The 25,939-nt window shown below is 38.5% G+C and overlaps 1 protein-coding gene across 1 annotated transcript; it reads right to left on the reverse strand.

Moving 5' to 3' along the window:
• Positions 1-6,800: 6,800 nt before the first annotated feature.
• On the reverse strand, positions 6,801-7,652 carry LOC127081367 (eukaryotic translation initiation factor 4 gamma-like). The gene is made up of 2 exons (XM_051021627.1): positions 7,209-7,652; positions 6,801-7,079 (listed from the first exon to the last, which is right to left on the reverse strand). Exons 1-2 carry the CDS (start codon positions 7,650-7,652, stop codon positions 6,801-6,803), a joined length of 723 nt encoding a protein of 240 aa, XP_050877584.1.
• Between the last annotated feature and the right edge of the window lie 18,287 nt (positions 7,653-25,939).

Consider the following 25,939-nt stretch of genomic DNA (forward strand, 5'->3'; position numbering starts at 1 on the left):
GAGTTGAAAAGAAAAAAAGTGTGGAGATTGAGAAAAATACAAGTGATGAGGTAATAGGGGAGGTAGTGAAAAAGCCTAGATGGAGGAGTTCTAGAGTTGCAAAGGGAAAGGAGGTAGTGAGCGCTACTCCAATCCAAAACCTTCCTTATCCTCATGCCCCGTCCAAAAGGGAGAGTGAACGACATTACGCCCGGTTCATGGGTATTTTTAAACAATTGCAAATCAACATTCCGTTTGCCGAAGCCTTGGAGAAAATGCCCAAGTATCCCAAATTCATGAAGGACATACTTACAAAAAAACGGAGGCACACGGAACCTGAGACAATCTTGCTTGATGCACGATGTAGTGCCATCATTCAAAAAACCCTCCCCAGGAAGGAATCCGATCCGGGACGAGTCGCTCTACCGGTAACCATCGGAGACACCTACATGGGTAATGGCTTGATTGATTTGGGATCTAGCATCAATTTAATTCCACTGTCCATTATCAAAAGATTGGGAAATGTTGATATCAAGCCTGCGAAGATGACTTTGCAACTTGCTGATAAATCTACCACTGCACCATATGGAGTGGCTCAAGACATGTTAGTCAAAGTTGATAAATTCTTCTTCCCGGTTGATTTTATTATTATTGATATGGAAGAGGATGATGATGCTCCGCTCATCCTGGGCCGACCATTCATGAAAACCGCGCGCATGATGATAGACGTAGATAACGGTTTGATGAAGGTAAGGGTCCAAAATGAAGAGGTAGCCTTCCATCTGTTTGCAGCCAAAAAGCATCTCAATGATAAACATGATTCTTTCTGAATCGATGCCACAGAGGAGAAGCTAGTGGAGGTGGCAAACCAGGTCCATATTTCTAATCCTTCCGAAAGACCTCTTATCGGAGTCTACCAACTTTCGACCAAAACTAAAGAAAAAAAGATGGAAGCATGGTTGAATGAATTAGAAGCTTGTGGAGAACTTGTCTATCATAAAGAGACAGGGGAAGGCGTGGATATGACAAAAATTGTGGAGGAGCCGAAACTAGAGCCACATTTGAAATATGTGTACCTTGATGATAATTGTGCTAAACCCGTGATCATTAGCAATAATTTGTCCACAAACGAAGAGAATCAATTGATGTGGGTGCTAAAAAAGAAGGAGGTTGTCAAATTAGTGGAGGCCGGGATGAATTGTTCTATAGTCGACGGTGAATGGGTGAGCGTTGTGCAAATAGTTCCGAAAAAGGGTGGTATTAGATTTTATCAAAGGTTCATCAAGAACCTCTTGAACACGACAAGGCCCTTGAGGAGGTTGCTCAACAAAAGGGATCCCGGAAGCTCAAACAACAAAGTAGAGCGCGGAAGCTGCACAATTCAGCTTGATGCTCCTCTGTGAGCATCGCACCGTCGAGCTTAGCCGACGTTAAACAAGCGCTAGTTGGGAGGCACCCCAACATTGTAAGTATTTACTGTTTTTTTTTGTGTTGTGTGTGTTGGGTTTCTTTGTGCTTAAACCATGCTGTATGAACATGAATTGCTGCCTTTGAAAAGGCAATTGCTGTCATGCTCGCTTGCTGTTCGCTAGGCGAGGCAGTAGCGAGCTGATTCGCTAGCTGCTCGCTAGGCGAAGCAGCAGCGAGCGCTGCATGAAAGCACTTATTTAAAAACTCAGCAGGGCACTCATTTTTGCCCTAACACAAATTTGCTGTTTTGCAACCCTACTGCGAAAATTTTCTCAAGAGCTCTCCACAATCTCTCATTTGCATATCTCTCACTAACACTCTCTTCCTTTTCGGTCGATTGCAAACTCTACTCACTTCACATTTCCAAAATCCGTGTAACTAAGGTTTGCCCTACTACATTCTTTCTTTTTGTTTGAACTCTAAATTTCCAATTTGAATCGCAATTAGGATGAGTGGAGTATGGGAAACATTAGGTTTGCATGTGTAATTTAGGTTTTGCAAATTGGAATGTTAGGTTTTAGAATTGGGGATTTTAGGTTTTGAATGCAAATATGTAATCCCCAATAGTATAGAACGGTTATTTACTTGATATATCATTAGGTTCTGATGTTGGAACCATTTGAGTATGGGTTTTGGGGGAGAATCTCTGAACATGCTGAAAAATCCCAAAACCCGTAAGGTTCGCTAGCACTCGCTAGGCGAACCTGGGGCGAGCGTTCGCTGCCACTTCGCTAGGCGAAGCAGCAGCGAGCATGTCAGTCTTTTGAATATTGCTTTGATGTCTAATCTGTTTGTTTGGTGTGTGTTGTTTCCTCTCATATTTTGCAGATGGAGTCAAGGTCTGGAGCGCCTAAGAAAAGAAAGGGAGCGACTACTTCCCGGACTGTGCCTATCCAGTTTGACCAAGACAAGTTTGTCGGCCCGAAGCAGGCCGCCAGATACATTTCTCTGGAGAAGCGGAAAATTCTTCCAGAGAAGCGTTTCGTCATCAACCCTCAGGGCACGAATAGAAATTTTGCCGGGTTGATTGACGCGAAGAAATGGGGTCGGTTGATTAATCCTTTGGAACATTATGACATTGCAACAGTGCGGGAATTTTATGCTAACGCACTGCCCGATGACGACGAGCCCTTTACTTGGGTATCTAGAGTGGCCGGGCGTTCAATTGCATTTGATCGGGATGCAATCAACCGCATCCTTGGGGAACCGCTCCAGCTGGGAGCTGAAGAGAAGGACGCATACCATACAGACCTACGGCTTCACCGTGATGTTCCTGCCATTACTGCCGCTCTACTTTTACCAGGGAAATCGGTTGAGCTGAACCCATCTGGGGTTCCAATGAGGTATCACCGGGAGGACATGACTCCCATGGCTCAACTGATACTGCTCTTGGTTTTGACCAACATCCAGCCTAAATCACACACCTCTACTGTGCCGATCCCAGTGGCACATTTGGTCCATTCCATCCTCACCAATGTCGAGATCGATGTGGCGAGGATCATCGCAAATGAGCTGAAGTCCGTGGTCGAGAGCGGGCTTAAGTCGGGGGCTCGTGTTAATTGTCCCCTAGCTTTCCCGTGTTTGATCATGAGTTTATGCGTTTAGGCAAGGGTGAGACTTCCGTCTCGTGGGCAGGTAAGGATCCCGTCACCTATCGATGATCGGTATGTGGCCAAATATTGTAGAGCAAAGACTACCGGTGGCAGTGCAGCCTCAGGAAGTACTCGGGCTTCTGATGGTCCTGGTACTTCTACTCCTAGACTTGATCCGTACGTCCAAGCTGTGTGCAATTACAGTTTGGAATGGATGGCGGCATCCCAGAGAGCCATGTTGGATATGCACGACTCTATGCAGCGGTTGCAGCTGCAAGGAAGTGTTGCCCATGCTTTGATGACGCGTGAGCAGTTTCTGCTTCACGCCAACTGGCCTGTGGACACGCCAGTGTATAGTGAGGGGGTGGGCGCTGATGCTGATGCTGATGCTGATGATGATGATGATGTTGATGATGAGGCTACCGGTTCTGAGGCCGGTAGCGAGGAGGAGTCCTGAGCCCTTAGTGGGTTAAGTTTTTGTATTTTTTCAGCTTTTATGTCATTTCTATTTGTATTTTCGGATTTTGTATCTTGATTTTGGTGTTGTACTATTGGGGTGTTTTGTCCCCCATGAACAAATTTATATTTTCAGTTAATGTTAATTATTTATGTTTTTAATTTTGTGTGTTTAATAAATTTTTGGTTGATTGAGTGGCAAACCCTTCTAGATTGGTTGCTCCTCAAGAAGTACCCAATGAAGGTGCATCCGAGCTTGGATGGCAATGATAAGAATAAACAAGTGAATGAAGCTAAGGTACATGGTTACCTTCGGCTAGAATTTTAGAATGCATTAGGAACTTTACTCTTTTTGGTAAATTGAATATTGTCTTTTTGCAACATAATTGAATGAATGTTTCATCTAGAACTTAAAACCACAAATTGTGAGGAAACCTCCATTGTACACTTAAATGCTGGATTCTAATAAGTTTTGTTGATTCATGAGATTCATGCTTTGTCTTTTATTATTGTGAAATTGTGGAAGCAATTAGAAATGATCAAGGCACTTGTTTTCTTTTGAGCACAACTACATCCAAAAACAACTTACCTGTGAGCAGAGAGAGTATTTGTTAACCCCTTTGAGCTTAAACAGTTGAATCTCGGCTTGAAATAAAGCGAGATCTCAAAAATCTTTTTTTTACAACCCGGAAAATCTTGATTATTGTTCTTTTGCCGTAAAAAGTTAAGAGCATTCACTTAGGGTGAGTAAGAAATAAGTTGGGGAGAACGAAAAAGAATCGGTAAGTACCACAACTCTTGAAAAAGAAAAGAAAAACCGAGCAAGCATAGAAAAATATATGTATAGAAAATATAGAAAAGAAACATCTGTTTTGTATATATGATGTGAAAGAAAAGAACAAAAATAGAAAGAATGAAAATGAATGCTTGCTTGGAAGAAAAATAGTGAAAAATAAAAATTGAGTTGTGGAATATGTGTTGTGAAGGTTTCAAATAAGAAACAAATGAAACAAAGTCGAGTAGTGTGAATAATACCGTGAATGTCTCTTTTGCATCGGCACTTTCGTTTCAATGGCCTTAGAAATGACCCTTGTTTGTTAACCTAACCAAGCTTCAACCGAAAAGCCCTTAGTGATCTTTATGCTTCCACAGTACCATTTATAATTGTTAGACATTGTATGAATCTATTTGATTTCTTCATTGTTTGTTAGAGAGTGAGATTAATCCCGCGGTTGCAAACGCGTAAAATATTCATTCCTTATTCGAAGAGGAGAGATAGGATGATTCATTCAGAATAGTATTGTTGTAGATAGATAAATATTTTGCATTGCTATTTAAGTTTTAGTTCTTGTGTATTATTCTATTCGAACCGTTGGAAACTTGTATATGCGGATTTCGCTTGTGTTTGAGCCGTTTATCCAACTTCGGAGAAACCTTTTTCTTAAAGCAAATCCTCTTGTCCTTCAAGAGGCATACTTTGCTTGAGGACAAGCAAGAATCTAGTTGGGGAGAGTTGTTAGATGCCCAAAAGTGCTTATTTGAGCTATCATATGTGGGCATCTTTCACTCTATTTCCCCGCTAAAATTGTCAAAATCACCTTGGTTTTTGATGAAATGCATTACATTGATAAACAAGCTTGGTGCCTTTGATTTGTGTGTTATTGTGAAGAAAGAAGGCATGAAATAGTTGAAATTGAAGACACAAGAAAGTTGGCAAAGGAACCAAAGCAAACAAGCATTCATCAGCCTGTTCGCTAGGCGAGGGCTGTGGCGAAGCACTGGTTCGCTAGGCGAGCGCCAAGCGAAAAGCTCCAGTAAATTGTCAATAAATTCGCCAGGCGAGCTGACAACGAAGGTGGTAGCGAGTTCGTTCTGTTTTGGTGAAAAGCGCAGCCAGCACTCACTCGCTAGGCGAAGCTCTAGCGAGTCCCCAGCGAGCATTCCAGTAGCAAAACCTCTCAACCTCGCTGGGGCGAAGGTTGAAGCGTGTCCTTCGCTAGGCGAAGGTATGTTCGCTAGGCGAACATGACAGTTCAGCAGACCCTGTTTCTCTGGGCGCAGGTGCCTTATGTGCCTATATTAGACCCTCGCTAGGCGAGCCATTCTGCTCGCCTAGCGAGCATGACAGCCCAGCAGAGGTCTATAAGTAGCAGGTGCCACTTTTGAGCACCATACCTCATTTTTACCAACTTTTTCCACTTTTGTACTTTGGAGAGATATTTTACAACATTGTTCTAGGGGATCTTTTATGCCCTAATTTTCATTTCTCTTCATCTTAGAACCATCTTCTACAAAAAGAAGGTGGATTCCCATCCAACTTCGATTATCCGACTTGGATGTTGATCAACCTTCTTTCCTTACTTGCCGACCAAGCTACCATGAAAATGAGTAGCTAAGTCATCCGTTTGTCAAGGTTAGATGTAGGTGATTACTAGCTTTGTGTGTAAATGTAAGGATCCTCATATGTAAACTCTTTAATGGTAAATATATGATGAAAACTTTGTTTCTATTTAAAACTCTTTGTGTTGGTTTATGATCGAGAGATGTTTACCGACTCTTGACCTAGGTTTTCATCCAAACTTGTTTGTTAGCTAGAGATAGTAATGAATGATTTTGTTCACCATAAGGTTGAACCAAAAAGTTGTCATTTTGATAGATTGTGTTCGAGAGAAACAATGGATCAAAATGGCAAAACTCACAATGTGTGTTCGAGAGAAACATATTGAGAGGACTTTGTGAAATGATTTATCATCTAAAGGAGTTTATAAGATTGTTGACCGAGCAAATACATGCAAAGTGATCATTGAAACCTAACTTTGGCAATATTTCTCATTTATTCAAACCAAAACTTTTACCGCAATTTATTACTTTTTATGCAAGATAACTTGATTAAAACCAAAACCCTATTGTTACATTGAGCTAAGATTAATACAACCATCGAACGGCGGTGATATCTTACAATCCCTGTGGATACGATAACAAAAACCCGACACGAAATATACATTCAACAGTAGCAAAAAAATTTGATATTGATAGAGAAGCATTTACAGATAAGCACATATGTCAGTAAGCAGAAAGTAAGGAGAAAACAACAGAACATAGAAATCAACAAGCAAATAGCCTAGGTGCCTAAGGGTTTGGAGGCGGAGGCATCCTTTGGAGCAGTTGGGACATCATGTTCTAAATGTTAACGTTGATAGAGTCCTATTGATCCAGTCTGGCTCGAACTATCTGTTGTTCTTTCTGCAGTTCCTCTAGAGTCTTCAAAACCAGAGGGACGAACCCAGAGTTGGAGCGCTCCCCCTAAGTCAGTTCATCAGCGTTGGCTTTGGCAGCAGCTTCTTCAGCAATGCGAGCTGCTTCTTCAGCGTCGGCTTTAGATTTTGCCTCAGCCTCAGTAGTAGCAGCATCATCAATAACCTTTGCTTCAGCTTCTCTGATTCTCTGAAGTTCTTCTTGACGCGTTTTCTGTTCAGCTTCCTTCCTTGTCTGTTCCTCAGCTTCTCTGACTAGGCGCTCTTGGAGTCTGATCCCAACGTCTCTGATAAAGTCGTTGTGGACTTGTTCATAGAGGCCTTTTAGCTTGAAGGCTTCAGAGGTCATCCAACTTATCACTCTGTTCCAGTGGATCCTTACAGCAGAGGGATCATCACTGATACCAGAGTTGATGGTCAGAGACTTGACCTTCTCAACTGAAGACTCTGCAAAAACCTGGATTGCTTCTTCAAGGGTAGGAAGGGTAGTTTTTGGTTCAGTGGTAGAGGCTGGGGAGGGTGAGGTGGGGGCACTTAGATTAAGTGTGGGAGTTGTTGGGTCAGCGGATGTGATGGGTGGTGGTATGTTAGAGTGGGTTGGTTCAGATGGTTGTGGTTCAGAGTGGGTTGGTTGTGGTTCAGATATGGTTGGATTTGGATGTTCCGGAGGTGGGGAAGTGACTTCAGGTTCAGGTTCAGGATGTGATGGCTTTTGAGAGGCCAAAGCACGGGCTTGGAGCTGAGCCAGATTGGGGGATTGGGGGTCAGATGGTTCAGTATCAGAGGAGAGTTCGTAGTAAGATAGGGATTGAGGAGGTGGTGATGATGATGGTGAGGTGGTTTTATTCAGCATTTCTGCTTCTGAAACTGGTAATGTTGTGGTGGCGAGGTTGAATTTCATAGATGGTGGGTTAGAAGATCTGGTGGTTGAGGGAGGAGTTTCAGCAGAGGTGTATATGGGAGTTGTTTGGGGAAGAGAAGAAGCAATTGGTTTAATTTTGACAGAGGGAGGGAGAGATACAAACTTACCTGGAGAGCCAACCAAAGGAACTGGGGGTCTTGATCCAGAGGATTCTCCCAGCTTAGCTTTCTTCGCCTTCTTGGACTTCTCAGAGGGCTCTCACATCCTCTTCATGAAGTTTGGTGGATGCTCAGGTTGCCAGTCCATTGAAAATTCAGAGATATCCACCCCTTAATTTGCAAGGTCCTGTAGATAGTAGGCTACTACCTCTGGAGGGTCAATCTTGGAGAACTGGTAGAGTCCGTTGAGAATCTCCCTCTAATCTCTGAGTGCTTCCCAAGAGGTATCAAATGTTGGTTTGGCTTTGATTTGATCAATGATTCTCATGCTCTTCAGATTCCGAGCATTCAGAGGTCTTCTAGTGTCAATGGTGACATCTTCCATAAGTCTGAGCTGAATCAGGTGGTCCACGAGGCCACTCTCGATCAGCACATCATATATCAGTCTCCCCAGAGGGATGTAGTTCCTTGTCTTCATGTTGTTTCTGGTGTCTTTAACTGAATCTCTGAGGTACTTGAAGAGGAGTGCAGGTAGACAGAGTTTCAGACCCTTGTGAATGCAGTACAAGATGCACTTCTGATCTGTGTTGATGTAGTCAGAAGAGTTTGAAGCAGGACGATGGTGGATGATGCCTAAGATGATCTTCAACCATACTCGGAGGTTCTGATGTAGTTCCTTATTCTTGGAATGCTTGCCTTCAACACTCTGTTGGAAGATGGTTGGGTTTATTTCCTGGGACAAGTACTTTGCCCTAGGGTTTATGTTGTAGATGCGTCTTCCTCCTGTCTTCTCCATGTTCAGAAGAGAGGCAATTGATTTCTCAGTGATGATTATCTTGACTCCCAGAACGTAGGAGACAATGTAGTGATCATCTGAGTCTGCGAAACACCAGAACTCCTTCACCAGATTCGTGTAGACAGGGCCATAGAGGCGTTGAAAGTAATTTTCCCACCCTTGAATTTTCAGTTCTTCAGTGAGGTCGACGCCAGTACGCTTCATGTTTTCGAAATCAGCCAAGGTTTCACATAGAACTTCAAGCTTATCAAAGGGAGTTGCTAGATGAATGTGGGGCTCACGAACAAGGATGTGGGGTTCCCTGTAGATTAGAGTTGAGACGACGCTGGTGGTTGCAGTAGTTTGTTGGCTAGAACTGGGTGCATGCTCTGTTGAGTTCATCTGTTGGGAGAAGTTACAAACTGATTGTTGCTGAGAATCCATGAAGAACAGTTGAGGGTGATGAATGTTTGAAGAACTTGATGAAGACTGCATAAATCCTTTGAAGGAGATGAAGAACTGAGAGAGAGGGTTTTGTGAGGTCGTGAGTGTGAAGGTGTGCAAGTGTAGTTTGTGAAATGAATATATACACATTTAGGGTGCATGCAAAACGACAATAGAAAGTGAGTTTAACAGTTAAGAAATTGAATGCAGCATGTTAACCAAGTAAGCATGTTTTGGGAAGAATGATCACAACTGTAAGACCCTAATTTTGACCCTAATATCCCATATGGCATCATGTTATTGCACAAGTGCATTGCCTCAAGGATTATAGCATGTTTGGCTCCTTAACCCTAGGGTTGGGACTTGTTTGAGTGTTTTGAGATCACCAAGCATGCTTGTATTGTATATTATTACTTTTCTTATTTTATTACTAACCAAAAGCACAAAAATATGTCACTAACTTTTTTTGTTTTGAATCTCAAGTGATCATGTGCTCCACAATGCTCCTAGGAGGCTCCTAAGCACAATGAAATGGCTAGATAAAGATGAGAAAAAGTATGACAATGGTCCACAAAGTTCCTAATCATCATATATTTCTCCCAAGTATCTCAATTTTCAAATTTTATCAAGATAACCTAAAGGGCTTGAGGATTGTTTCCCAAGGAAACCCTAATTCCACTGTGCTTTGACTGTGCCTTGTCCATGAAGCAACCTCAACCTCTGATCAATTTAATTAAGGGAAGTTCTTTCATTCATCATTTTATGCATATGTGAGCATATTTGAGGCCCCTCAATCATTTATTCATCAAGATTGGAAGTTTGGCCTTGAAAAGTTGACCAGTCAAGTCATCTAACTAAACTAAGGTCCATTGAGATACAACGTTTGATGTGTTTGTCAAATGAAGATGACCCCAAGAACAAAAATGTTCTTAATAACCATATGAACAACTTTAATGTTCATCATAAATCCATTTGAAACTTTTAAGGTCATCATTCATTTCAAAACATTATAGGTCATTTTGACTAAAACCTTAATTTTGGGTCAACTTACCAAGGACATAACTTCCTTAATTTTTATTATTTTGAGGTGAGACCAAATGAATTGGAAATATTGGTATGTATAATTAAAATGTTATGTTGGACAAAATTTCATAATCCTAAAATAAATACATGTGATAATACAAAACATTATAGGTCATCTTGGACCTAATTCATTGAATTTGAAAAATACCCAACTTCAAATGCCCATAAATTTGTCATAGAAAATCCAAATGATACAAACTTTGAGTCTAAATTGATGATCTTGAAAATATCTACAACTTTGATGTTGGAGGTTGTTTCATTTGAAGCTTTAATCATAAATATAGAGGGGTTTGATTAAGCTTGCTTTTGGTGAAAGTTTTCAAAGTGTTTTGAATATGTTTTGTACTTGGATTTTCACAGCCAGTTTTCATCAATTTCCAAATTCCAAATGAATTTTTCCCAACAAGACTTGTGTTCCTTATTTCAAGGGCTTTCCAACCATTACTCGCATTACTCATTTGGATCTACCATTTGGGAGTTTCGAATTCATTTCCATTTATGTGCATTTTGGTATTTCATGATGAAACTTGAATGTGAAAGCTGTTTCCATCCAATGTACACGTCCAATTGCTCTCTACATGATCTCAGATAGCTTTTTCAACCATCATTGGGCCTTCCACACGCTTGTACAGGCCCATGCAATGCATTTTCAATTTGCCATGCACATGAAAGAAGCGTGTGATTTGATACCTTCAGCTATAAATAGAGGTTCCCTCTCATTCATTTGGTAACCTTTTGGAGATATGAATTGCTGCAGCATTGAAACCATAGCCATACCAAAGGAATTGTTCAAATTTTGTTCTTACTTTCGAGCTTGAAATTCAGCATCATTAGCTGAGCTTCAAAGCCTAATTCCTTAGCCTTTCATTTCCCATACATCCATAGATCAAAGAGGAGCAAGGAACATGGAGGATTCGTGGCCAGAAGTGCTTCAATTCAGAGGTATACATTCAAAGTTTTTGGAACTAGAACTCTTAATTCAATGTAGTATTCTTGTGTTTGTGTGGTTTTCTGAAGTCCTCACACTCGAGGCAAGCCGTTGGTGCTTTCAATTCATCATTTCATGAGCTTATAGTTTGAACACCATGATCTTCTCCTTCACATTTCTCTCAATATAGGAAGAGTAAGGAAGATCCAATGGTATGGTGTTGATCTCCATCACACGAGCTTCATTTCCATGGCCTTTGTTCGCTTTTTAGCCTTTCCTTTGGATAAATAAAAGTGCGGTGGCGACTCGAATTGTATGTTTACTTTTGGTTTAGTCAATAAACCTAAAGGTACCGAAAACCCCGCTACAACAGCCCATGATGAAGGTCTAATCCCCAAATCAGCATACTGCTTGAGGAGATATCAAGAGTTTGTTTCTTGATTTCTTCTAGACAACTGTCTAGAAGTTCCAAGGTCAGACGTAAGATGTACCACGTGTTACTTTATCTAATCTTCAGGAATACCAAAGGGTTGGATCTTGAAGATTTCTAACTCAGATGACTTCTAACTGGTAGTAGCATCAGAGTCAGATACAAAATCCAGGTGTTTACTTCAGAGTCTTATTTTGCTATTTCAGAGGCACATTTCATTATGAACAATTTTGAATGTTTAGATTTTTCAAGATAAAAGAGAATCTATCTTCAGTTAGGGGTTTGGTAAAAATATCAGCCCATTGATGGTCTGTATCAATAAATTTTAATGTTATTACCCCTTTCTGAACATAGTCTCTAATGAAATGATATTTTATTTCTATGTGCTTAGCTCTGGAATGCAAAATAGGATTCTTACTTAAACAGATGGCGGCAATATTGTCACAGAAGATAGGAATATTACTCTCAAAGATCTGAAGATCTTCTAGTTGATTCTTCATCCAAAGCATATGAGTAGTGCATAGTGATGCTGAAATATATTATGCTTCTGCAGTGGACAAAGCTATGGTTGATTGCCTTTTGCTGGCCCGGGATATCAAATTTCTTTCCCAAGAACTGACAGTTCCCAGATGTGCTTTTACGTTCCATTCTGTCCCCTGCGTAATCTGCATCACAGTAACCAGAAAGTCTATACTCTGATGTTTTCTCATACATCAGGCCCATGTTAGGGGTTCCTTTTAGATACCTAAGTATTCTTTTAACAACTGTTAAATGAGATTCTCTAGGATCTGATTGGAATCTGGTATAGAGACATACACTAAACAAAATATCAGGACGTGTAGCAGTCAAATAGAGAAGAGAGCCTATCATACCACGATAGAGCTTCTGACAAACCTTCTGGCGAACTTCTTCTTTTTCCAAAATGCAAGTTGGATGCATAGGTGTCTTAGCAGGTTTGCATTCCGCCATTTCGAATTTCTTCAGAATGTCTTTTATGTATTTACTTTGATGAACGTAGGTAGCTTCTGAAGCTTGATTGATTTGAATTCCTAGAAAGAACTTTAGTTCTTGCATTAAGCTCATTTCAAATTCTGCCTGCATTAGCTCAGAGAATTCTTGACATACAGAAGGATTAGCTGAACCAAAAATAATGTCATCAACATGTATATGGCATATCATGAGGTCATTACTAATGTTTTTACAGAAGAGTGTAGAGTCAAATTTTCCTCTAATAAAGTCATGTTCCAGAAGAAAATTGCTTAGTCTTTCATACCAAGCTCTAGGAGCTTGTTTTAAACCGTATAATGATTTCTTAAGTTTAAAAACATAATCTGGACAACTGGAGTTTTCAAAACCTGGAGGTTGATTGACATACACTTCTTCTGATATATAACCATTAAGAAATGAACTCTTGACATCCATTTGATATAGTTTGATTGAGTGATTTACAACAAATGAAACAAGTAAGCGAATAGATTCTAACCTGGCGACTGGGGCAAAGGTTTCGTTGTAGTCAATGCCTTCTTATTGACTGTACCCTTGTGCCACCAGTCGAGCTTTATTTCTGACAACTTCTCCTTTTTCGTTCAGTTTGTTTCTAAACACCCCTCTGGTTCCAATAATGTGAGTTCCTTTAGGCTTTGGAACAAGATCCCATACATCATTCTTTGAGAATTGATCTACCTCTTCTTTCATAGCTAGAACCCAGTCGTTGTCTTGAAGTGCCTCATAACAGGAAGTAGGCTCAATCAGAGATACTAGTCCTAGAGGGATTTGTTCAAGTACCTTGAATGTTGACCTAGTTCGAACAGGTTCATCCTTGTTTCCCAGAATCAAATCTTCAGAGATGTTGGGGCGACTTCTTGATTTCTTCTGGATAGTTGAGGCTTTGGTTGCATCTGGACTTTGTTTGTTAGATACTTCTGGTGCTTTGGTCTTTTCGTCAGAACCTGCAAGAGTAATCTACAGATCTGCAAGTTTCTCAACTAGCTTTGACTTTTCAGGGTCAAGCTTATCATCAAATCTAACATGAATTGATTCTTCCATAATTTTGGTTTTTGAGCGTTTTGAGTATCCTAACATGATACCTTTTTGTGCTTTTGAATCAAACTTGTTCAAATGTTCTTTAGTATTCAGAATAAAGCAAGAGCATCCAAAAGGATGGAAATGAGAAATGTTGGGTTTTCTTCCCTTACATAGTTCATAGGGAGTCTTCTCCAGAATAGGTCTTATAGAGATTCTATTCTGAATATAACACGCTGTATTTACTGCTTCAGCCCAAAAGTGCTTAGCCATATTTGTTTCATTGATCATGGTTCTGGCCATCTCTTGGAGTGTCCTATTCTTCCTTTCTACAACTCCATTTTGTTGTGGAGTTCTAGGCTAGGAGAAATCATGGGATATTCCATTAGAATCGAATAGTTCTTCAAAAAAATTATTTTCAAATTCTCCATCATGATCACTTCTAACTCTGATGATTTTGGAGTCAAATTCGTTTTGTAATTTGGAACAGAAGCTAGTGAATACAGAGTGAGACTTACTCTTCTGCTTTAGGAATTTTACCCATGTCCAGCGATTAAAATCATCAACAATAACTAGTCCATATTTCTTTCCATTGACTAATGCTGTTTTAACAGGTTCAAACAGGTCAATGTGAAGAAGTTCCAGAGGCTTAGAGGTGGAAACAATATTTTTATTTTTAAAAGATGTTTTGGAAAATTTTCCTTTCTGACATGCCTCACATAGAGCATCTGAAGAATACTTCAGCTTGGGTAGACCTCTGACTAACTCGAGTTTATTTAGCTGAGAGAGTTTTCTCATGCTAATGTGGCCCAAGCGTCTATGCCATACCCATTGCTCTTCATGAACAGACATCAGACACTTTACATTTTGTTATTTTAAGTCTGAAAGATTTATTTTGTAAATATTGTTTTTCCTCTTTCCAGTGAATATGATTGTTCCATTGTTCTGATTAATTGCTTTACATGTTTTTTGATTAAAGATTACATCATAGCCGTTGTCACTTAATTGACTTATTGATAACAAGTTATGCATTAATCCTTCTACATAGAGAACATCAGATATAGAGGGAAGAGTTCCATTACCAATAGTTTTGGAGCCTCTGATCCTTCCTTTCTGACTTCCTCCAAAACCTACGAAGTCAGCATCTTTAAGTTCCAGGCTTTGGAACATATACTTTCTTCGCGTCATGTGTCGCGAGCATCTAGAGTCCAGGTACCATGACTGGTGGCTTAACTCTGCTGCATAAGATATCTGCAACATAAACTATCTTATCCTTTGGTACCCAAAATCTTTTGGGTCCTTTATGATTAGTTTTCACAGAGTTTCTTAGAACTTTGGGTTTTTTAGCATTATTAAAATGTTGTGCTTGTGTATGTGTGTAGTGATAAGAAAACGGAGATTTAGGTTTGTCATTTGTGGAAGATTTATCTTCACTAGGGTCATACCCTATTCCTCTTTTATTATTCTGACTTACTCCATAAATCATGGATGCCATTATGCTTCTCTCTGTCCCATTTTTCCGAAACTTTTGAAAAGATTTTTCATATTCATAAATTACTGTGTTCGAAGTTTGTGGAGCTTGAGATAACGCTTCTTCAAGTTTTAAACATTGTTTATTTGTGGAGTCTCTTTCTAATATCAAAGTTCGGTTTTCATCTTTTAGTTCTGAAACTGTCATCTCAAGTTTACCACATTCTTCGATGGTTTCTTCAAGAACTTCTTTTACAACTTCAAATTTTTGTTTAAGTTTGTGATATGAGTTTAGAGTTTCAGAAAGGCATGATTCAAGGTTAGAGCGAGAAAGATCAGAAAATACCTCTTCAGATTCAGATTCTCCATCTGATGTATTTCTGGAGGTGGTAGCCATGAGTGCAACCTTTGCCTGTTCTTCAGAGTCTGATTATGAGGAATCAAATCCACTGTCGTCCCAGGTGGCCATCAGTCCCTTTTTAGTTCTGAATGAACTTTTCTTGAAATTTTCTCTTCTAGAGCTTTCTTTCTTCAACTTGGAACATTCATTTCTGTAATGACATGTTTCCTTACATTCATAGCATGTTATATCTTTGTTTGACTTACCTTTGGAAGTTGATTCTGATCGATCCCCCTTGGGTCTTGGTCTTCTGAAGTTATTTTTCCTTTTTCTCCAGAGTTGTTTTACTCTTCTGGTTAAAAGGGATAATTCTTCTTCGTCGTCAGAGTCTTCCTTCTCAGAGTCATCATTGTTTTCTTCTTCAGCCTGGAAGGCTTTGTTTCTATTTGGTTTGTGTCTTTCGGATCCGGACTTTAGTGCTACAGACTTGATCTTCTTTTGAGGTTCATCTTCCTCCAGTTCTATCTCATGGGTTCTGAGTGAACTAACGAGTTCCTCAAGGATGATATTGTTCAGATCTTTTGATAACTTTAAAACTGTGACCATGGGTCTCCATTTCTTAGGCAAGCTTCTAACAATCTTTTTGACATGATCCGCAGTTGTGTATCCTTTATCCAGCACTTTGAGTCCTGCAACTAAAGTTTGAAATCTAGAGAACATTACCTCTACAGCTTCATCGTCCTCCATTTTGAAGGCTTCATATTTCTAGATTAGAGCCAGAGCCTTTGTTTCTTTGACTTGAGAATTTCCTTCGTGAGTCATCCTCAGGGAGTCAAGTATTTCTTTAGTTGTTTCCCTGTTGGTGATATTTTCATATTCATTGTAGGAAATAACATTGAGTAGTATCGTTCTGGCTTTGTGATGGTTTTTGAATTCAAGCTTCTGATCATCTGACATCTGCTTCTGGGAATAGCAACGCCAGCGTCTGTCACAGGTGGTGTGTAGCCAATTGGGACAATATCCCATAGATTACCGTCCTAGCCCAGAAAGAAACTTTCAATTCTGTCTTTCCAATAATCAAATTTTTCTCCATCAAAGATTGGAGGTTTAGCATTGTAACCATCTCTTTCATTGGTGTTGGCCATAGTTTTTCTCGCGCTGGAACTCTCTACACTGTTAAGTGTTAGATTAGAAAATCAATAACAGAGCCGTAGCTCTGATACCAATTGAAGGTTGAGAAAAACAAGAAAGGGAGTTTGAATTCTTTTTGAAATAAAAAACTTTTTCAGAAATCAGACACACACAGAATAAAAAGGAAATGACACATAATTTTATACTGGTTCGCTTGAAATTCAAAGCTAATCTAGTCCACCCGACCAAGGTGATTTCACCTTCAAAAAGGACTTAATCCACTAATCTCGAAAGATTACACAACCAAACGTCTAAGAGAATAATCTCTCAACCCTCTCAAGTATTCAGACTGCGCAAAGTCACTTGAGGAAGTAATTCAAGCAAGAGTAAATTGTAATGTAAAGTGCTTCTAACAAAAAGAAAATATTACAGAATTATAAGAGCAATAGCTTTTCATGTAAGAGCAGCAACTCGTGAAAAAATGAGAGAGGATAAATGAGATTTCTTGTGTGTCTCAGGTGTGTCTCTTGTGAAGTATTTGTTCTTTATATAGTCATTGTGAAGGACCGTTGGAGTGAAGACAGAATCTTGGTCATTGAAGAATGATTAATGTCATTACTCTCATTGTTTCTTTCTAAAATAGTTTTTCACGCCTCATTATTCCCTTCTTGAAATACTTTCTTTCCATATTAAGATTCTTTTCGGTTACGCGTTCTGGACTGGTGAGTCTATGTCGGAGTCTTGATATATCAGAGGTTGTCTTCAGAGGATGATTATGTATAACCCCATCAGAGCTTCTCAATGCTCTAGACTTCTTTAGTATCGGAGTCTGGATTTAATAGTCTTTTATCGGAGCTTCTGACTTCTTAATGTTGCGCTGGTATCTACGTCGATCAGAATCAGAACTTTCGGGACGCATCCTTTCTGAGTGGCATCTGATCATCGAATATTTTATATCTGATGTATGGTCAGAGTCCTGCATAAATGGTCAGAGTCCTTCACACTAAGAAAAAATCTCGTTAGAGTACTATTTTTGTTTCATCCTTTTTTATCATCAAAATCTTAGAGATATATTGTAGAACCAACTTTGTTATTACAAGCACATCATTCATCTACATAGTTTCTCACCTCACGTGAACAAATCCTATAAACCACCACAAAATAACACAATATAGGGCTAACCAGCATACACCGTAATATACTTACTAAGGCCTATGAGTGTTAATTCCCTAGCAGGAACAACACGCACGTCTGTGCTTTTTGACTAGCACAATGATGCGTACCATGGGGCCTCTATAAAACTAACTGGGATACACCTTTATCATCACCATCACCATCAACCTACTCATTATTCCCCTTCACTCCCACACCTATCTAGTTTCAGCCATGGTTAACAAGAGAGCTTTATCCTCCATGCAAGAAGGTACTAGCGGTAGCGGTGATGATAACGCCCTAGAAGAGATGTGTGCCACCATAGACGAATTACGCCTCCATAACCTGATATTAGAGGATAATGTGCACAGCATTAGCTAGCGCGAACAACAAGGTGTTCGACTCGAATCATTCAGGCTAGTCTGAACTTGCTTAGGTTTTTTGTGACCAATTTGAGGAGTATATTTGGTTGGCGAAATTTCGGTGTTAGGCATAGCTTGCTCTTCGTTATTTCTTGCTGGGTTGTCAGATTGAAAATCAGGTGGGACAATGTTGTCGTGAACGGAGGCAACATTGTTGTCCATCTCTTCCATGCGGTGGGGAGAGTTTGACTCGACATCAATTTCACGTCAGGAGGCGGTTGGGTGGCTACGATTGGCGTTTTGTTGGTTGTTTGTGGAGCTGTGTGAACAGTTGAAACATTGGAGTCAAGAAAATATGACTAGTGAATATGTGAGATCATGTTGGAGGAGGCGGATCAAGGGATACTTGTTAGGGTCGCTTAGTTGTCATCTTGTATCTTTAGGTTTTCCTGAAAAGAGAGAGAAATAACTTTTAAAGTTAAAACGAAAACATTTAAGACATACAGGAAAAACCGAGGCATACCTTTGAGACATTAGGGTGTGCTTCTTCAATTGGTTTTTCTTAAGGTTGGTTGAGTGCTTCATTAGCAGGAAGTGAAGAGTTTAGAGTCTCCTCTCGTTTTTTCCCTTCGTCTTGTGTGACTTTGGAAGGACCGACAATGGTGGTATCATGGCCTTGTTTGGATTTCAACTTGGTGGGAGTTCCTTTCTTCTTATGGCTAACAATTGGTTTTAGGGGAGCTTTAGGCCTCGATTTGGAAAAGATGAGAGGTTCATCAGGTTCTTCTGAACTTTCTTCATCGACTTGAACTATGGTTAGTGAGGGAGGAGCTTGAAAATAGTAGGTCAATTTAAATAAGCATAAAAAGAAAAAAAGGAGAGGATACCAAGTTGAGTTGAAGTTTGACGTAGTGCTTGGGTTGAAGTGGTGGTAGGCTTCAGCTTCTTCTTTTTTGAGTGATTGGTGAGGGTCAGGGTCACGCTTTCGAGTCTGGAAATATTAGATTGTAAAGACCAACTCATATACTGAGAACGTTTGAAGAAGAAGGGAATACCTTCTCGACGTTGTCATCAACTTGGGCTTCTGATTCATTTGTAAATAAAAAGATGAGAAAGACATAAACAAAAGTAAGTTAAAGATATCGATCAAGAAGTATACCTTGTTATTCTTGATGCTCTGACATATTGGAAAAAGCACGAGAAATCCTTTTGCGGAAATCTTCTTCAGAGAAATGGTTGGTGAAATATTTCGTCCACCAATTGTGGAATTCAACTCTTATGAAGAATGATTGCTGGAATAGGAAGGTTGGGAGTTGAATAACCTGGTCGCGGCAGAATGCGACATAAGCTTTATAGTCTTAGAAGTTGAATTTATGTTCTTACTAGTAGATATCTTCTTCCCAAACATAAAGACAGGCATGTTGAGATTGGCTGAAGCCAAACTATCTGGCTATTAGGTTAGGCTGATAACCGACAAATCCATAACCAGAAGTGCCATCTTCGATTCCGGTTGACAAGAGTGTGGGGGTTTGGAAGTTTTCCCAGACTGAGTTCTACATAGTAGCGGTGGATAGAGGAACGCTAGGAAACCGGTTTCTAAGCCAGGACGGACCTACGAGGCAATCCACAAAAGGAGCCATTGATTTATCAATAACTGGCGAATCGAGAAATAAGTTGATATACTTTAGGAGGATCCTTGGGAGTGTATTTTCTTGGGGGTGATCCAAGCCAACCTAGTACCCTCGATGGCTCTACCTTCGTCTTGCAGCAGTATAGCTTGGGAGATGGCCACATCATGTTTTGGCTCGAAAGCGGCGTTCAATTCACAGTTGCAGGAGCCAAAAGGGACCTGAAACTAGGAATGACTTATTGGTCTCAGAGAGGTGTTTTAGTTTGTAAGAAGCCTCTCCAAGTGATTAGTAGAGGTTGGCTAAAAGGAGTTTTCTCAAAGAAATGTTTCACCCTCCGTGAGTTGGATGGCTAGGGAATAAACTTGTTGGCTACCTGCAGAGAACTAGAGCAGAAGACATAATATGATAGCCAAAAGGCCAGAAAGGCTATATGCTCCTGGTCGGAGACTTTGTCGTTTGTTTTGTCATGATTATCGAGGATAAAATTCTTGCAACCGAAGAGTTCGATGGTGAATTCTTATTTGATTTCTAGGGTCTGAGCGAAGGTTGCACCTAGAGGATTCAAACCTATAATGGATGCTACATCAAACAAAGTCAATGTTAACATGCCACAAGGAAGCTAGAAAGTATTGGCCGATCCTTCCCAGAAGAATATCGAAGCCAATAGCATAGTTGGGTTATATTTGGGACCCGTCTTGGAAATATTAACCATGTCATAGATTCCCAATTTCTCCCACTGTGCCTTCCTTTATGACTGAACCTTATCGAGCCAGGCGATATACTCTTGGCTTGGAGTAGGTGGTGCTGATCAAAACACACGTGTAAGTTTGACCATGAAAGATAGGTCGAGAGTGAATTATTTAAACGTAGAGGGAAAACTAGTTGAATAGCCTGGAAAGAAGTGTGAAACTTTCCCAACATCTGACCTCTTTATGGGATAAGGTCCCAAAAATGCGTACAATTTATTATGTAGAGAATAAGGAATAAGAACCTGTTTTTCGCAAATGGCAGTTTTCTCATCTGACGAATGAGGTTCAGGAATGTAGTCTCTCAATTCCTCATCCTCGTTTGGTAAGATTGTGAAAGCTAATAGGTTTTTTCCAGTTTCAGACTTAGAAGGCATTTTTTGAGTGGAAGCCATGGTGGGAAATGAAGTTTTGTTAAAAAGAAAAAGAGTGAAAGGGTTTTGCTGCTTTGCGCGAGAAATTAAAAATTGTAAGAGGAGTTGAAAGGAGGAAGAAGAATAGAGGAGTTGAAAAGTGTTATTTATAAGCTTCTCAATGCATATACTGAATCAGACACATGGCGTCCATGTGGGGAAGATTGAAGCATTGTTGGGGTTTATGAAGCATAAGATTGATGTGAGTGGGAGCAGTTATGGAAGACGTGTAAACTCATGATTTCTTAGGAAGTAGGAGTAGTGATGATATTTTGAGCGAATCTTATGGAAAATGACAATGGGCTGTAAAAAGGATAATGATGACAATGACATCATCATAAGCGAAATCGGCGTCAAATAAAAATGATCAAAAAGGCCACGTCTCTCTTGTTTGATTTAGATCGAAACATGGCCTTTTGTGGGGAAATTTGTTACCTTATACTTTTCAATTTGACTATAAGTAGCAAGTATTAATGGTACAACAACAAATACGCTAGGTTGATGGACAAGGTAAAATGAAGTCAAAGGGGAACCGAGTTGATGCCAGATTGGAAGTCACGTATAGTGATCCCGATCGAAGTAACTCTAAGTCGAATGGCATTGTAAGAGTTCGGGGTCTTAGTGAAATTGGATAATATGCAATGTTTTCTAAGTTTGGAGTTAATCATTATAATAGAAACAATGTCGACTTAGGCATTGCATGTGGAAAATTCTAGAGTGGGTTGTCATAGCATGGTTGACATTAAAGACTTCAACGTGGGAAGTCAGTTCTTTATGACCAGTAAAAATAGTTAAGATATTTGAATGGTGTTAAATGAGAAGGAACTGGTTTAACATATATGATTACTCGAAGACATGTGGAGGCTCGTTGGAGAGAATTGCTGCATGGGCATGAAACATGTCGTGATAGGGTTAGTCATTCTTAGGTAGTTATTTTAGAGTAGTATATAAAGAGACTTATGTTCATTCGGAAAGGGGTCCGCAATTGTACACATATTCTGTAAACTCAAAATATTTGCACATTTGAGAAACAAGTGAGGAAAATATACGTATGTGTTCCACAATTTATAAATTTCAAGTCTTTTCACATCTAAGTATCTTTTATGATTGAGTTATCTTTTGATTTCACTTTACAATTTATGCTTCTACTTCACCTTGCATTTTTTTTCAATCTTTATTTTGAAAATCTTTTATTCCAAATCTTTCTTCAAAGCAACATTGAAATAAATTGAAGAATTTACCCTTTGATTTCAACATAGAATGTTGTTCAAAACCATAACTACACACAAATATGTTTCGGGAGATTTTTGAGTTTGATCCCTTAAGTATTAATAGAAACTTGTATTTGTTTACCAAATTTCACATTAAACAGTAGGTCAACTCCAATGACATGAAAGTCAAAGGAGGACCATTTTGACTTTTATTTTATTTCATTATTAGCTTATTATTATTATTATTATTATTATTATTATTATTATTATTTAGTTTTATAAATATTCATTTTTGTCATTGTTATTTTCATTTTTACTATTATTAGTTTATTTAGTTTTGTTATTGTTAATATTATTTCTTTTTCAAATTTCATTATTATTATTAGTGTGTTGCTATTATTATTATTGTTATTAGTTCTATTATTATTATTATTATTATTATTTTTTATTATTTTTATCATTAGAATTGTCTTTGTTAATATTATTATCTTTTTAGATTAGAGTTTTTTTTATTATTGTGTTACTATTATTATTTTCTTTTACTATTATTTTTAGTTTGAGTCAAGCTATGAGTTAACGGGTCAACAGAGTCCAACAAAGTCCATAAACAAAAAAAAAACATGACAAATTTCCATAACAAATCAAGGTGCCAAAACATAAGGAAGTGAATCTTTTTCATTATCACTAATTTTCAGTTATAATTAAAACTTACCAAAAAATACAAATCAAATCATACCTATATATATCCTTTCCTCAACATAATCAATCCATCAAAAACTTTCCTAATCTAATTAGAACTCTGACCTAACTTTTATACTATAAAACCAAACCCTAACTTTACAAAGATACTCGACCATATTTTAACAAGAAAAAAACCCTAAAGAGTTTTCTTCATCATCAGAAGAAAACTATTGCTAAACCTTAAGTCCCAGCCTCTAGAAGTGCAACTAAGAGTACTTCGCAGTCAAAGAAAAAGAGAAGGAGTAAGAGTTCATAAGCAGCAAAAAAAAGAGGAAGAGAAGTAGGAGTATCAAATTTACCTCTGGGTATCGGAGAAAACCTCGTCTCCATTGGCAAGTTCATTGTTCCCCCATGCTATGGTTTGTGCATGCCATGTTTAAGTTTATCCGAGGTTTGTGTTTGATTTGCATTATGCACATGTTGTTTTAATTCAATTGATGTTTGGATTAGTTTGAAGGTTGGACAGAAGGGGATTTAGGTTTTTTAGGGTTTGAATTGATGTGTTTGATTGTGGTGTTTGGAGGTCAGATGAAGGTTTGATGTTCACCGATCTATTATTTAAGGCTTGCTTGGTGCGATTTGAAGAGGTTTGCGTAGGTTTATAGGGAATGAGGTTAGGGTTTGAAAGAGGAAGATGAATGTGGATCTTTATTATGATGAACACGATGAACATAAAAAGGGGTTTAAGTTGTTATTGGTTAGTATAGGTTAGGGTTCATGAAGATTGGGTTAGGGTTCATAGTTTAGTGAAGGCTAAGGTTAAGGTTATTGAAGGTAGGTTAGGGTTTATTAGGGTTCATATGGTTATGGGTTTAGGTTCTTAAAAATGGATGGAGTTTTGAAGGTTCCGATGAATATTCATCGGAAACCTGGGTTTCATGGTGTTGTTTAGGGTGGTGTGTGGCTGAGGGTGGTGATCGGAGAAGGATTAGAAGGAGAGAGGGGGGAGAAAGTAAGTTAGATAGAGAGGGGAAGAGAGAAAAGAGAAGACAGAAAAACTGAAGGGAGTGAGTTTTTATAATCCTCTTTCCCCCCTTATGATGAGCCACATGTGGCCTCATATGGCCTCTTCTAATTTTTTTAGTGGGCTCTCCTTTCATTTGGGCCTTGCCCAATTTCTTTTTACACACCTGTGGTTCAACAACCCAATGGTATCTCACACCTTTCCCATATTTTCTTTTCTTTTTAGGTTTCTATTTGTTATTATTTTTTTAGGTTTTATTAATTAGTTTTTTATTTTCTTTTTAGACTTTATTTAATTAGTTTCATTTTCTTCTTTTATTTTGTTAGCTTTTGTTTTTATTTTATATTTAGGGTTTTTTAATTTTATTTACTATACTTAGATTTTTTTAAGGCTTAGTTTCTTTCTATTCTCTTTTAGTAAACTTTTATAGTATAATTAGGAATTTTAGTTAATACAATTTATTATTTTAGTCTTGTAAAAGTAATAAAAAACAAAAAAATATATTTGTCTTAATTCATTTAAATTCAAAAAGTAAAAAAGTTAAAACTTTTCATTTGTAAATAATCCATATCTTGTAATTAGTCAAACATTTTTTCTAAATAAAATTAATTCAGACTTTTTGATGATAATTTGGATGAGTGAATGAACATCTACAATGTTCCTGAGTAACCGATTGGTTGACGTATGTTGCATCAACCGATTATTCAAATTCAAAACAACCCATCAAATATATTTTATGCCCTTGTGCACCTTGCTGGGACAAAATTGTTCATATCCCTTGGGTTTTGATGATAACAAAGTACTTAAAGAACAATTGGTTATACTAACATATGTTCAAGTGTGCAGGACTAAAGCTTAAAATTTAAATTAGAATTGACCCTATCGAAAGCATATGTAGAGAGATAAAAGACTCAAATTCTGAAGGATCAAAATCTGAAGACTCTAAACGTGGTATCTCAGCTTCTGAAGGATCAGAATCTGAACAAGGTATCTCAACTTCTGGTGACAGCTCTAACTCTTAATACCTCAACTAAAGGTGCTCAGCTTCAGATTCGTACTCTGCCTTCATAGAAGACCAATCTTGTCAATTCCAGACTTATGGAAAAAAGTCATCTAGAGTTACTTAGTGCAAGGCTCAAATTTTTTTGATGTGATTTCTTATGTCTTCCCCAACATCTTGGTTGTTATCTAGTATGAGAAAGACGTTGTGGAAAAATTCTTTACACAATGGATGAAGATCTTTATCATATTCATATTCCAACGTCTCTCTCTTAGAACTGATATTTTTCAAAGATCACATGTGCAAGCTACTTTCCAACGACTCTTTTTCTGCCTATATAGAAGGGAGTTGAAGATTTGAAGGAAGGTTAACCACTCACGAAAAATTTAAAAAGAATAACTTCGAGATAAAATATTTATTTATTTATTGCACAAGCTCTTAAGATTTCTTATCTTTGTATATCTTAGAAATCTGAAGTTTTTAGAATCTTTGTGGTTGTTGTATCACTTCAATACTTATGAGTATAGTTGCTATCTTTTCTACTAAACTATTTGTTTAAAGTAGAGGAGTTATCTTGCTAGTTTTATTGAGTAGTGGAAATCTCTAGCTAGATTGCTTAAGAAGTTAAATCCTCTTGCCTGTCTGCTTGAGCAGAAGTCTCTTGCTGGATTGCTTGAGCATAAGTCTCTTTCTAGTGTGTTTGAGTAGTTGAAGTATGTTGCTAGTTTGCTTGAGCAAAGTGTAATCAGTTTAATTATAGTGAAAATCTTTTGTTGGACAAGGGGACTGTACTACTCTCAATTTAGGAGAGGAACCAGGATAATTCTGTGTGTTGCTTTGTTTCTTGCTTCTGAATATTATTCATTTTGTTGATATTAACTCTAAGATCAGTTCTTAACTTGTTAAGATTCTGAAGGTAGTTTTTGAAAAGTGAAAAATAATTAACATACACAATTCAACCCCCCCTTCTTGTGTATTTTTCTCACCTTCACTTGGCATCAGAGCTCAGTCTGTGCTAAACACTTTACTGTGGTACAGTAAAAGATCCTAAAAAAAATACTTGTTCCTTTATGTCAGGTGCATCTGGAATGACTAGTACTGATGGTATACCCTATAACTATAATACTACTGAGAAAAATCATTACTCGGTTAAACAACCTACATTCTGTGGTGACTCCACTCAATTTGAATGGTGGAAAAGTAAAATGTTGAAGCCGCCAGCTGAAATGTACCCGAACGCGTCGCACGATCGAACATAAACAGAGTCACCACCAAAATTTATTTATCCCAAAAGAGGGAAGGAAAAATATCGATAAAATCCAAGG

Source organism: Lathyrus oleraceus, chromosome 5 (genome assembly GCF_024323335.1).
Source record: "Lathyrus oleraceus cultivar Zhongwan6 chromosome 5, CAAS_Psat_ZW6_1.0, whole genome shotgun sequence".
Taxonomy (NCBI): domain Eukaryota; kingdom Viridiplantae; phylum Streptophyta; class Magnoliopsida; order Fabales; family Fabaceae; genus Lathyrus; species Lathyrus oleraceus.

Bases quoted from the DNA above. Each gene is read 5' to 3' on its own strand.
- LOC127081367 (XM_051021627.1), bottom strand. From the start codon at position 7,652: ATGAAATTCAACCTCGCCACCACAACATTACCAGTTTCAGAAGCAGAA. The intron at 7,080-7,208 runs GTTTTTGCAGAG...GAAGCCTTCAAG, and splicing joins CCCTTGAAGAAGCAATCCAG to CTAAAAGGCCTCTATGAACA.